General features: G+C 41.1%; 1 protein-coding gene across 3 annotated transcripts in view; it reads right to left on the reverse strand.

Annotated features, from left to right (window-relative positions):
* Positions 1-13,024, reverse strand: part of PARG (poly(ADP-ribose) glycohydrolase) — a 114,541-nt gene extending 101,517 nt beyond the window's left edge. The window contains exons 1-6 of one of the 3 annotated variants that reach the window (XM_027530507.1): positions 12,941-13,024; positions 8,251-8,317; positions 6,682-7,668; positions 5,643-5,826; positions 432-554; positions 213-296 (exon numbers count right to left, since the gene is read on the reverse strand). In XM_027530507.1, coding sequence (XP_027386308.1) covers positions 213-296; positions 432-554; positions 5,643-5,826; positions 6,682-7,668; positions 8,251-8,288 — 1,416 coding nt within the window. In that variant the 5' untranslated portion in view covers positions 8,289-8,317; positions 12,941-13,024. Of the gene's footprint in view, positions 1-212; positions 297-431; positions 555-5,642; positions 5,827-6,681; positions 7,669-8,250; positions 8,318-12,270 lie in introns of all 3 variants that reach the window. The other 2 variants (XM_027530505.1, XM_027530506.1) reach the window with 2 other exon arrangements.
* Positions 13,025-13,030: the final 6 nt, after the last annotated feature.

A 13,030-nucleotide genomic window follows, 5' to 3' on the forward strand; every position in this document is an offset into this window, starting at 1 on the left:
TCAGGAAGCAAGCACTTTGCATATAAATAATGCTGTTACCTAAGTCTGTTAAAGATCAAACAACATCTCTGAAGGAAAAGACAGGGCTCATCTCTAAGAACTACATGTAAGACACAAAAATTACAAAAGAACACACCTTCAGGTTTTGGGGTCGAACCAGGGCTCATCTCTAAGAACTACAGGTAAGAGACGAAAATTACAGAAGAACGCACCTTCAGGTTCTGGGGCCGAGTGAGCCTGTTGAGAAGTGCAGTCTGAATGAGTTCCCACCGGCTGCCTGCAGCTCGCTCACCATTCTTTAAGGAAAAGAAAAACATGAAGAGACTATTCCAAGTTCTCTGTAACGTGGCGGAATCAGAAGCCAAACAGCAAGCATCAAAATGTCTTTCAGAGACTAAAAGAACATGAGTTCTGCTCAGTTTTGTTCTCACCTCATCTTCCACAGGGTACAAGTTTTGTTCTGAACAAGGCATCTTAACATGCTTGTTGTCCCACAAATCTTTAAAATGTGTTGGGAAAGGTTTAGGAACTTCTCCTATTCGCAAAAGATCTACCTGAAATGCAAGAAAACTGTAAGTGCATAAAAACTAGGCATATCTTCTGTAAAATAATCCAAAGAAATCAGCTGAAGTAAATGCTATAAAAATACAGACCAGCTCCTAGGCAAGAAATCTCGTTAAGTCTTTTTCAGCTTTTCCTACTCCTTACCTTTAGTTAGTTTCCAAATCATCATGTCCTGGGCACTCTACCTTCATCCCATCCAGTTCCCCGGGCCTTGTTAATCCTTGACTGAATTTCTGGTAACAGCTTTCTATCCCTCTCCCTAACTCCCAACTGCTCCCAGATACATTCATCCCACATAAAACCCTTCTCCCCACTTGGGAATTATATTATCTTTCTAAAGTATCCCCAACCTTCTAATCCTATAATGGCTCCCTTCTGCCTATATAGATTCTAAATGATTCCAATTTTTAACATCCTCTTTTACCCAAAACACCATCTATTTAAACATCAACCTTCAATACTCAGCTCAATTTTCATTTCCTATAAGAAGTCTTTAAAAACTTTCTAATAGGCAGTAAGCTTCTTCTCTCATTTTATTGGCTCATCATCATACTAGAGCACACTTTTTCCCCTCCTGCACTGGACTCTAAACTTAAGAATAATAACTATATTAACTTTGTATTTTGAGTATTCACACTGAGCCAAACATGTATGTTTTTAACATGTGTTAAGTGTTTATATATGTACAGTTGATCTTTGAACAACATGGGTTTGAACTGCGCAGGTCCACTTACACAATTATCTTTTTCAATAAATACATACCACAGCACCGCACAATCAGCAGTTGACTGAATTGCTGAATGTGGAGCCTCAGATACGGAGGGCCAACTGTAAGTTATACTCGGATTTTTGATACCCAGAAGGCTGGCACCCTAACCTTCAGACTATTCAAGGCTCAACTATACACACACACACACTGTTGCTGCTGTTCAGTTGTTAAGTCGTATCCGACTCTTGGTGACCCTGTGGCCTGCAGCACACCAGGTTTCTCTGTCCTCCAACTATCTCCTGGAGTTTGTGCAAATTCACGTCCAGAGTTGGTGATGCTATCTAATCATCTCATCCTCTGCTGCCCCCTTCTCCTTTTGCCTGAAATGTGTATATATGCACGTGGATAAATATATACATATATATATATATATATTCAAGGTTCATCCATACTATAACATGAATCAGAACTTCACTGAAGATCATCAAATAATTACACAAATAAATATAAAATTTCAACTGTAAGATGCTATGAATGAGAGGTTCATAATGCCACAAGAATCTTTCTAGACAATTTTAACTTACATGGTGAGCTTAGGGAATCCTTCTTTGAGGAAGTAGCAATTGAGCTCAACTCCAAAGGTGAAAAAGAAGTAGGAAAAGGTGAAAGACAAAAAAAAGGGAACTGCCTATGGAAGGAAAGACTGTTAAATAGGCAGCTTCCTTAAAAGCCTGCAACCCAAGAGAAATAAATTTGTAGGCCTTTTATACAGGTAACCATTAAAACCACAAGTGTGTTTAAGACTACTCCAAGAGAGGAAAAAATAAGAGGACCTATGAAAAAGTCCTGGGGAACTCTAACGTTTAAGCGCCACATGTAGAAAAAAAGCGAAAAGGAATAAAGCAAGGGTTTCAGGAGGCAGGAAGAAAATCAGGAATATATGGTGTCAAAGAAGCCAAAGGATGAGAATACTCCAAGGAGGAGACAATAAGGGACGTTCAAGAGTCAAAAGTGGCCGAGACATCAACCCTCCAATCCATCAGTCCATACGGGGACCCCAAAGGTGACTCGGTAAAGATCGTCCATGTGATCTAAGGTGACATCAATCCCCCAATCCATCAGTCCATACGGGGACCCCAAGGTGACTCTGTAAAGATCGTCCATGTGATCTAAGGTGACATCAACCCTCCAATCCATCAGTCCATACGGGGACCCCAAAGGTGACTCTGTAAAGATCGTCCATGTGATCTAAGGTGACGAAAACAGGTACCAGTAGAGCTCCACACACAGGGGAACATAATATGTAAGAATATACGGATCTTTGGGTGTCTGTAGTTTAAATACGTGTACGCATGTGTACAGCACATGCCTATACATGTGTTTGCCTATATGTGTGTACATGTTTGCGTGTGAGTGTGTGTTGTATGCATGAGTGCATTTACAGATAAGCATTATCGTGTCCATGCAATTTCAGATTATCTTCCATTTCTAACACTAAGTGTCAGCTTTGTATTATGACTTCAATGCTGTAACTATTAATATCTGGCATCTTAGAAATGTAACTAAGGACTTCTATTTAACAACTATTAATTTTACATGTAGCATACTACCACCATATTCAGGAAAAAGAATCTAGAAGAAAACACACCAAATTCTTAAACTTTTTTCATTGACCCTGTATTACTTTTGTAATAAAACTTTTATAAATTCATTGGATATTTGACAAACAGTAATTACAGAGATTAATTAATGACGGTATAAGATGCTTCAGGTTTTCTTTGTGGGCAGTGGGAGAGAGGAAGCATGAAAAGTCAAAATATCACTTATTCCTTCTGATCAATCTTTTTTCCAAATCTTAACCATTAACATCTTGTCCGTCACTCAAGCCTTTTCTTAATTTCACACACATGATCAATGCCTCCTTTTCCCCTATCACCCATACTAGAGAATTCACAGAGTCCTATCAATATAATCTCAGAACAATTTGCATTTATTCTTTTATATGCCCACAATTACTACCCTGTCTCAGTTATTTCCAAACTTTTTCAAAGAGCAGAACTCTTTTCTCCCTACGAATTCTAATACAAAATCATTATATTTAAATAAAAGCTATTTTAATAAATATAATTTTTAGAGTGACTTTATTCTATCAATAGCAAAGAGACCAACTGAAGAACTATGAAATTGAGAGAGATGACAGCTAAAGCTTTCATCAATCTATTTATTCTCTCATCCAATAGTAAGAAAATCCTATCCGCACACCTAAACAGCTGGCAGATGGTAACTTTTTTACACTGTTATTTTGATGTTTAAGGAAATGCTTCAAACAGCAGTAGCAAGAGAACACTGATTCTATGACCTGCACAAAAATGAGTTCTCTTGGTAAAACCTGCTGGTTAAAATATGGTATTAAGCAAAAAAACAAAAAAAAAAACCAAAAAAACGGTATTCAGCATTTTTAAAAGTAAACACACATTAATTCTTTCACAAGACGTTTTTCATAGTTAAATATACAGTTTAGAAAAGAAATTTGAGTCAATATCAAAAGAAGCCCTGAGCCACTCTCATGAAGCACAATTTGATCATCACTGTTTGCTTCCTCTTCATCTCTTAACCGAGCTCTTTTTCCTGTTTCCAATGTATCCTCTCTTCAGTAATCCTTACATATAGCCGTCTGATCAACCTTGCCATGTATGTAGTACAACTATTGTCTGCACAGACATTTCCATGATTTCCAATTCTTATAGACTCAATTTCTTATAGACTCAGATTCTGATACCTAAAGCCCTCTACAAATGGACCCAAACTACTTTTCAAGTCTTCTTCCACCATTTTCCATCCAAATACTCAGTTCCAGCAAATCAACTGCTTTCCATTTGTAAAAGTTTTAAACTCCACAGCCTTTTCCTATAAAGGTTATATATCTATCTGGAATTCCCTTGCCTTACTAACTCCATTTCAGAAATTTCCTCTCATCTTTAAGAACTCAGCTCAAACTCCACCACCCTGCTCAATGTCACTTTTACCTAACCACACTAATGAATTCTGTACTTCAGAATATTTAATCACATGAAGGCGATGGCACCCCACTGCAGTCCTCTTGCCTGGAGAATCCCATGGGCGGAGGAGCCTGGTGGGCTGCAGTCCATGGGGTCGCTACGAGGGGGACACAACTGAGCGACTTCCCTTTCACTTTTCACTTTCACGCACTGGAGAAGGCAGTGGCACCCCACTCCAGTGTTCTTGCCTGGAGAATCCCAGGGACGGGGGAACCTGGCGGGCTGCCCTCTATGGGGTCGCACAGAGTTGGACACGACTGAAGCGACTTAGCAGCAGCAGCAGCAGGCTAAGTTGTATAAGAACAGAGATTTTTTTTAAGTAGCCCCTGGGAAATCTAGTATAGAATCTAATAAATGAGATGAATATTTAATCCTGCACGGGTTCTTTTTTTTGTTGTTTTTGTTGGCCATGCCACATGGCTTGTGGGATGTTAATTTCCTGACCAGGCATCAAACCCAGGCCCACGGCAGTGAAAGCGCTGAGTCCTCACCACTGGCGAGCCAGAGAATTCCTAAAATATGAATATTTAAAACTACTCTAAGAGTGACAGACATATTTTAAGATTGGATTACGGTAATGGTTGCCTAACTCAGTAAACTAACTAAATATAACTAAACACTTAAAATGCTCAATAAAGTTTTTGTTGTTTTTTTTTTAAAGAACCCACGAAAAGTATGAAAGAGGTTACCAGGGTGAGAGAGGAATGAGATGTTACTATTTAGTAGGCAGAGCTTATGTGCAGGAAGATGAACAATTCCCGGAGATGAACGTGGTAACGGCTGTAAACACTGCCGCTGAAATGTACACGTAAAAATGATTACGTTGGCCAACTTCACATCACGTACAGTTAACCACAGGTATTTTTAAGATGAGGTTGGTTTTAGAAATGCTGAGTTTGAGATACCTAAGGGACAGTGATGGGGATGTCTAGAAGAATCTAGAGCTCAGAAAGAGGACAAAACTGGAGAATAATTTGAGAATACTAAACAACACACAATTTTGAGTTGTAGTATCTAACATGCAGTGGGTACTCAATAAATACTGTCAATTGAATTTTTTAATTCAATAAACTTTCTTAACGCTACAGAATATTCAATACCCTCAGCAGTTAACAGTGATTCATCTTACGGATTTGTTAAGTACCGTGTTAAGTAACCTATCATTATATTTCTCTTTTCTATAAACTTCTCAGTACTTTATATACGCAGAAAAGAGCAAGACTTTTTATGCATTGGTCTGTTTTTCACAAGTATCACAATAAACTGAAACTTAGCACCGTCTCTCTTTATAGGTAAGAGGTAATATCTACCCGAATAGTCACTGTGTGATTGGCAGATGGTCTCAAGGGAGGCAGCCGGATCCCACACCTTGGCATTCTCCTCATCTCCTCAATAGGAGTTCCAAGCCATTTCTTATCTGGAGAAAGGTGAGGTGGAATGTATTTAGGGATCTTCCTTTCTGTTCTTTGATGTTTCATTTCACATTGTTCTTTTCTAAGATCAAAACATATATATTCAATCACAAACCACTCACTGTTTAAATTCACTTAGATACACAAGTAAAAACACTTACCCAGAAGTTATTGTTTAAAATGTGCCAAACTTGCTCTTTCTCCTTGGTATTTAGAAAAAACAAAACAACAAAAAACCTTATAAGGCTTACAGTAAAACCCCAGAGCTTATTTTCACTAGTCTGTGGAAGGAATTTCCAAACACATGTAAATCACCTTCTGAAAAAGCGGCCTTGTAAAACAGGTACACTGCCAAACGGGTCATGGTTCAGAGTATCAGCTACTCCTTAGGACTCTAGACAAGAATTTTCAATGAAGTGAACTTACTATGGCATGCTTGCCATAAGAGATCACAAAAATTATGGAGTGGGCTTTAAGATAATTTTTATACTTACATTTTTTTGTAATCATACAAGCTGGGATTTAAATCCCAGCTTTACTCCCCACAAGTTACATAATTTCAGTGAATTGTCTAACCAATTTCAGTTTTCTCATTTGTGAAGTGGTGCAATACCACCTGCCTGCTGTCAGAGCGTTAGAGAAAATGCATATACAGTAGCCTAAGATAACAGTAGTTACTATCGTATTTATGGTCGAGTAATTCCCATAAATCTCAGAAGGAAGTTCATGAAACTAAAATCTGATTATTTACTTCTTTTCTGTTTCTGTGATTTTTAGAATTTAACATTTGAGTCTAAGTTTAAATTATGCATTATTAATTAATAAAAAAGACAATTATTTCTTGCCTTCAGTGCAAACCATAACTTTGTGAAACTCCCCCTCACAAAATTATATAACACATTACCCTATTGAAGACACTCTTGATGGTAAAAATTACCTTTTGTCCTCTGCTTTGGGCACTCTCATGAAATGATCTGTGATTTTAGAATCCTTTCTCCCATGTTGCTTAGAATTTCTGCACTCTACATTCAGGCTAGAAGTACTTCCAGGTCGTTTGGCATTCACATCATTCATTCCAGCTCGACTCTCTCCTCCTTCAAATTGGAAATGTAATCGAATCTCACCTCCCTTAGCAGAGGACCGCTTCCTCAACTCAGTGTCAGCTTCTCTTGGTTGGAACCTTGAAGGTTTATTTGCTGTTTGAGCAGAACTGCTATCTTCCTGTTCATCAAAACCTGGACTTGTCTCTTCATCTGCTTCTGAATCCTGACAACTATTTTTGGAATTATCTACATCCATTGGTGACTCAGGTTCACTTTCTTTCTCAAATGGAGGAGAATTTCCTAGACTACTTTCTTGTCTATTCAATCTGTTGGCATTTTTCAGTCCAGTACCAACATCCTCAGAGCCAGTGTCCGACAAGGGGCTCTCGGGCACCACGTCTGTCTCCTCCTGCTGACACCCTGCACAGGCTTCTGCAGGATGGCAAGCCTTGCCACACTTCTGGTGGCTTCTGGCTTCTCTGCCCTGTTCATCTTCCATCGTCTGCTTTGCATTCGCAAGCTTTACATGTGTCAAAAACTGCTGATTATCTCTACTCTCCTCACTATTTGTGTCACTGTGATCATCCTTTGGGGACGACTGATCGACATTAGCATTACTGAACTGCTCTGGTACCAGAGTTACCGCTGGAGGTTCACTTTCCAAAAGCCGTTCTGAGTGTGGCCCTTCATTCTGCCACTTACACATAGCCGCAGTCTGATGCTGCTTCAAATACTGTGTACCTTTTTCAACTGGTGACTTATCAAAACCTAGCTGAGAAACATTTTCTAATTTTTCCATGTTATGTTGATAAAAGTTATCTTTTTGTACAGAACTCATCATGGATTCTTCTCTTGTATTGTTGTTTTCTTTACTGTGCAAACTGTAAAACAGAAAGAATGATACAACAGAACTTATGACACAATAGAAAGAATTTACAACACAAAAAAGTCACTTACCCAAACACATTCCTACAATATCATAGCAATAATGAAACCTGTGATTACCTGAGCATACAGCATGCCCTTTCATGACTCCACACCTGTGCACAGTTGCCTATAAAGCCCTTTTCCCAACTGTGTGCCTGGCAAACACCAGACAGAATGCAGTGTTATACTTCGTTCACCTCCTGCGCAGCCTTTCTTGCAAAGGTAAAGCTGACTGTCTGTTCTACACGCTAACTACCACTGTGCCTCGTTTATATCTTTACTGTGGCGTTGATCACACACGTAAGAAGCATGTGCTTTTGGTGTCTGTCAGCACCACTACACTGTAAGCCTCTTAAAGACAGAGACTACTGCGTTTTCATCTCTGCATCTCAAGCATACTAAACCATGCCTGGTGCACAGCATCAACGGAAATGCCAACAAAGTTGTGAAAGCAGAAAGGAGAGAAACAGCATGAAACACGACACAGCATCCATACATCACGTTACTCATCCCTCTAGATAAGCACGTTTCTGTACCTTTCTGATTCAACTGTCTTGATTCCTTTAGTGTCCATCCAACTGGTTATAGTCTTCTGTTTGAAAACTGTAAAGAAAAGAAAAATCTGTGTGCATGCATACCTTCGAAGAGAAAACACCTATAGCAGCAGATACACATGGAAGGCATTAAGCTAGATTCTGTGGATTAAAAAAAGATCAATCATTCCTTCCTCGTGCAAGCAACGGGAGAAAATACAGGAATATAAATATAAATACATTTGGCAGAGAAGAGAAAGTGACCAGACATTAAAGAACTGGTATGGTCTAGCGGATGAGACTACAGATGCTGAAATCAGCTTGTGTGCTTAGTCGCTCATTGTCTGACTCTCTGGGACCCTTTGGACTAAACAGCCTGCCAGGCTCCTCTGTCCATGGGATTTTTCAGGCAAGAGAACGGGAGTGGGTTGCCACTTCCTTCTCCAGGGGATCTTCTGGACCTAGGGATCGAACCCACACCTCTGTGTCTCCTGCACTGCAGGCGGACTCTTCAGCTAGGTCCAAACCCTGGCTCTCCTCTGACTTCCTGTGTGTTTCGTGAAGGGCCGCTTCTCTGTGTCTCAGACTCCTCATCAGTAGACATGCAAATTAATAGTGTCTCTCTTGGGTTATTGTGAGGCTTAAATTAAGCAACAGCCATTGCAAACTGCTTACCATATGCTCAGTACATGTTACTTATTAGTTAGTAGTGGTATTAAAAGAGATCCTAAGGGAGGTCCCTGGTGGTCTAGTGTTTAGGATTCGGCACTTTCACTGACCTGGCCCAGGCCAAAATAATAATAATAATAGATTTTAAAAGTAAAATGAAGTCAAAAAGACCCTGATAAGAAATTAAGATATTTCTGAGGAAAGGACTACTTTAGGGAATTGAAGAAAGTGGGATCATCTGATAAACAGTTCTTGAAGAATAAACATGCAGTCACATTAAGGGAAAAAATCAGAAGCAACAGAACCAATGGTAGAGAAATATTAAAAGAAAATATGGCTGAAAGGTCAGCAAGGAACCACAGAGATTCCTAAAAAACGCATAAAGAGAGGTACAAAATCATGTCAAAAGTCACATTCAGAGCTGTAATGCCAGAATTCAAATATAGGAGGCTCCCAGTCAGGCAGGATACACAGCCTAGACTGCTGGTGTGAAGGGGCAAGAAGCAAGAGTCTATCGTAAGAAGCGATGAGGAAGGTACTGGTCTAGGTCAGCGGTTCCCAAACCTACTGAATCATCAGAAGGCTGACAACAAACGGATCCAAGGGCCATATCTAGACCTTCTGAATGAAAATCTGTATGTGATGATGGAGGTATGAGGGGAGGTGGATTCTGTATTTTTTTTTCCCTAAAAAGTGGTTCTGATGATCAGCAAAGTTGAAGAACTGTTGGTCAAGATCCAAAACTAGTCTTGTCTTTGTAAGACTAGAGAATAAAAGCTGAGAAGTGAGAGTTATGACAGATTTCAAAATGACAGAGATTAAAAGTGACACTAAACTTTAAGCTTGAGACTTGAAGGATGGTCAGAACATTAAATGGAAATGCAGACAATAAGAGAACTGGATGTAGGGGGGAAATATGGTTGGGTCAATATGAACACACTAAATTTGAAATGCCAAAGAGCTAACTAGACAGATGACCAGCAGATAGTAGCAAAAGAATTAATGGTTCAGCAAGGTACATATACCATAAATAAATGCAAGCCAAATTTATATAAACATTAGACATTTAAGCATGCTTTTAAAATTTAATGTATTGCATATGGATTACATGTATATAACATTTTAGTATGACAGTGCAAGTGTGAGTTGCTCAGTTGTATCTGACTCTTTGTGACCCCATGGTCTATAGCCACCAAGCTCTTCTGTCCAAGGAATTCTCCAGGCAAGAGTACTAGAGTGGGTTGCCATTCCCTTCTCCAGGGGATCTTCCTGACCTAGCAATCGAACCCAGGTCTCCTGCACTGCAGGCAGATTTTTTTCCATCTGAGCCACCAGAGAAGCTCTTTCATATAAGAAAACATAAAATCTTGAACATTCTCAACTACTGTCTAAATTGCAATGTAAGAATGTAGGCAACTTAGGTCACAAGCCCTTCTTATCTACCCAAGTCCCTTCAAACACCGTAACATGAGACGCCATCCCAGATACAGGAAAATCAATCATTTATTTATCACTGTATTTGAGTGCCATATAATTCACATTTTATACTAAATACTAACATTCTAACTAGTCAAAATCTTTTATCAGCACTTTGAAAATCGTTTCTGTCACAAAAACTGTACATATATATTTGATATTTCTTATTAAACACCACGACTTTAGTGATTTTATGAAGTTAATACTTCTACAGCAAATTAGACTTCAGAGAAAAAATTAATTCCAGTCACAAAAGAGAGAATGAACCAGTTGATTCTGAAACTTTTTCTACAGTTCCATCTTCTCTATTTAATTTCATTATATCAAACACAGCAAATATAGAAAACCCTCAAAGTACAAACCAGCAATGGGCAAAAACATCCACTTTTTGAGTCAGAATTTAAAATACCTTTCTCCATAACTGTAAAGATTTGATGGTATGATATGACTAGGTTCCTATAGCACACACGGAGCACGGCACTCTGATGACAAGGCAACTGAGCCTAAAGAGTGCAGGCAACATTTCGTAAAAAACTATGAAGAGTGTGACAGTGCAGCTGGAGGGGAGGGCGTCTCCTGCTGTTCTGACGCTGAGAATGTGTTCTCTCTCTGGCTCCAGGCTTCCTGCTATAATTCCTGAAGCCTGAGAACAGGGTGAAGGAGGAGAAGCAAGAGGCTGCTGCTGCTGCTGCTGCTAAGTCACTTCAGTCATGTCCGACTCTGTGTGACCCCATAGATGGCAGCCCACCAGGCTCCTCTGTCCCTGGGATTCTCCAGGCAAGAACACTGGAGCGGGCTGCCATTTCCTTCTCCAATCCACGTATGCATGCTAAGTCGCTTCAGTCGTGTCTGACTCTATGCAGCCCCATAGACAGCAGCCCACCAGGCTCCTCTGTCCACGGAACTCTTTAAGCAAGAGTACTGGAGTGGGTTGCCATTTCCTTCTCCAACTACTGCCTGCAACCAAGTATAAATCATTATTTCCCATCTAGACTAACTCCTTAACTAGTCTTGGGCCTGCACTTCTGCTCCCTTTCAATCCATTTTTCATTTTCCACACACTAGCAACAAAGATCTTTAAAATATGTATATTTTAGTAAATATATATTTAAAAAATATATATCCAATCAAGTCACTCCCCTATTGAAGCCTTTTAATAGTTTCTTCGGAGAAGGCGTTGGCACCCCACTCCAGTACTCTTGCCTGGAAAACCCCATGGACGGAGGAGCCTGGAAGGCTGCAGTCCATGGGGTCGCATAGTTTCTTACTGCCCTTAGAAATAAAGCTCAAAACCCTCAGCATGCCCAGTATGACCTGATCTTTGCCTCTCTCTCTGCAACCCCATCTCTCACTACTCTCCCCTGTCCACAATATTCATCAGCTGCACTCTGGGATCACTTCATTAACTTCTCTTCATCTAGCTAACCCCTCATTACTCTTCAGTCTACTCTTCTTTATAAGAATAAAATTCTTATCTTCTGGCTGGGAGATGATCTTTGAGCCCAGAAACTGGATTAGGTACACCTGACTCTACCATTAGTTCCGTTCCCTTATGAACTGGAACATCCATTACGCTTTATTATGTTGACTTCCGTAATCGTCCATTTCTCCTGATAGACTTTAGGGTCTGAACACAGAGACCAAGTAACTTTTATTCAACATTGTATGCCAGAGCCAAGTTTAATGCCAGCTAAGACTAACGGCTCTGCATCCAGGGACTAAGAATCTAAACTGAGATAAGCTACAATATTTTTTTGTAGCTTTCTTTTCATCTAGAGGCTGAAGTTTCACATCCACAATTAAACTTCCTTAACAGCAGCAGCCACGACTAAGGCAATTACTCAAACCCGAAAAAAGAAAACAGGTGGAGTATCTTACCACTTCCCGCCCGGTAAGTGACTGTTCATCAAGGTTTCTCACACCACCAATCGCCGTGGGAAAAATGCGACCCTATTCTCCCAGTAGTGGCCTTGGGGGCTCAGCAAGGGGACCTCAGAATTCAGAGTGGTGTACACAAGACTAGAAAAGGGGGAGGAAGGTGCTGGCGTCCCCGGCTCTTGAGATGGACCAAAAAGAGGTTTGGGCCGAGGAGTACAAAGAGCTTTATTTCCCCACGTACCAAGAGAGGTGGCGCTGCCTCGGTGCTGTCCCGCCCGGCCCAGGGCGCAGCCTGACGAGGACGGCGGGACCCTGAACTGCACCGGAGCGTCCTTGGAATCGAGGACGCGCCTCTGCCTGCCGGGGAAGCTCCGGGCGTCCGAGGCGGCCGGCGGAGAAGTTGCAGCGGCGTCCCAGCGGGGTCGCTTGGTGCAGGGCTCACAGCCGGGGCCCGCACTCATGCTGGGACCCGCAGCACTGAGTCTCCGGGCCAGCCCGGGCGTAGAGCCTCATTCACTAACCCTGGGAGGGACGGACTGCGCCCCCTCCTCGGTGCCTCCCGGCACCATGCCCCCTCTGCCGCTGACTGCTTCTGCAGCTCCTGCTCTGACAGCCTCCCGAACCAGGCCCTATCCAGACGCCTGCCTTCCCTCTTCCACCGGCACCCTACCAGCCTCAGGATGAGCCGTTCTGATTCGGGCTTCGTTCACTTTCCCACCACCGGAAAGCTGCCGTCAGGTGCTTCCGGCTTCCGGGACGT

The sequence above is a fragment of the Bos indicus x Bos taurus genome, chromosome 28 (assembly GCF_003369695.1).
Source record: "Bos indicus x Bos taurus breed Angus x Brahman F1 hybrid chromosome 28, Bos_hybrid_MaternalHap_v2.0, whole genome shotgun sequence".
Taxonomy (NCBI): Eukaryota; Metazoa; Chordata; class Mammalia; order Artiodactyla; family Bovidae; genus Bos; species Bos indicus x Bos taurus.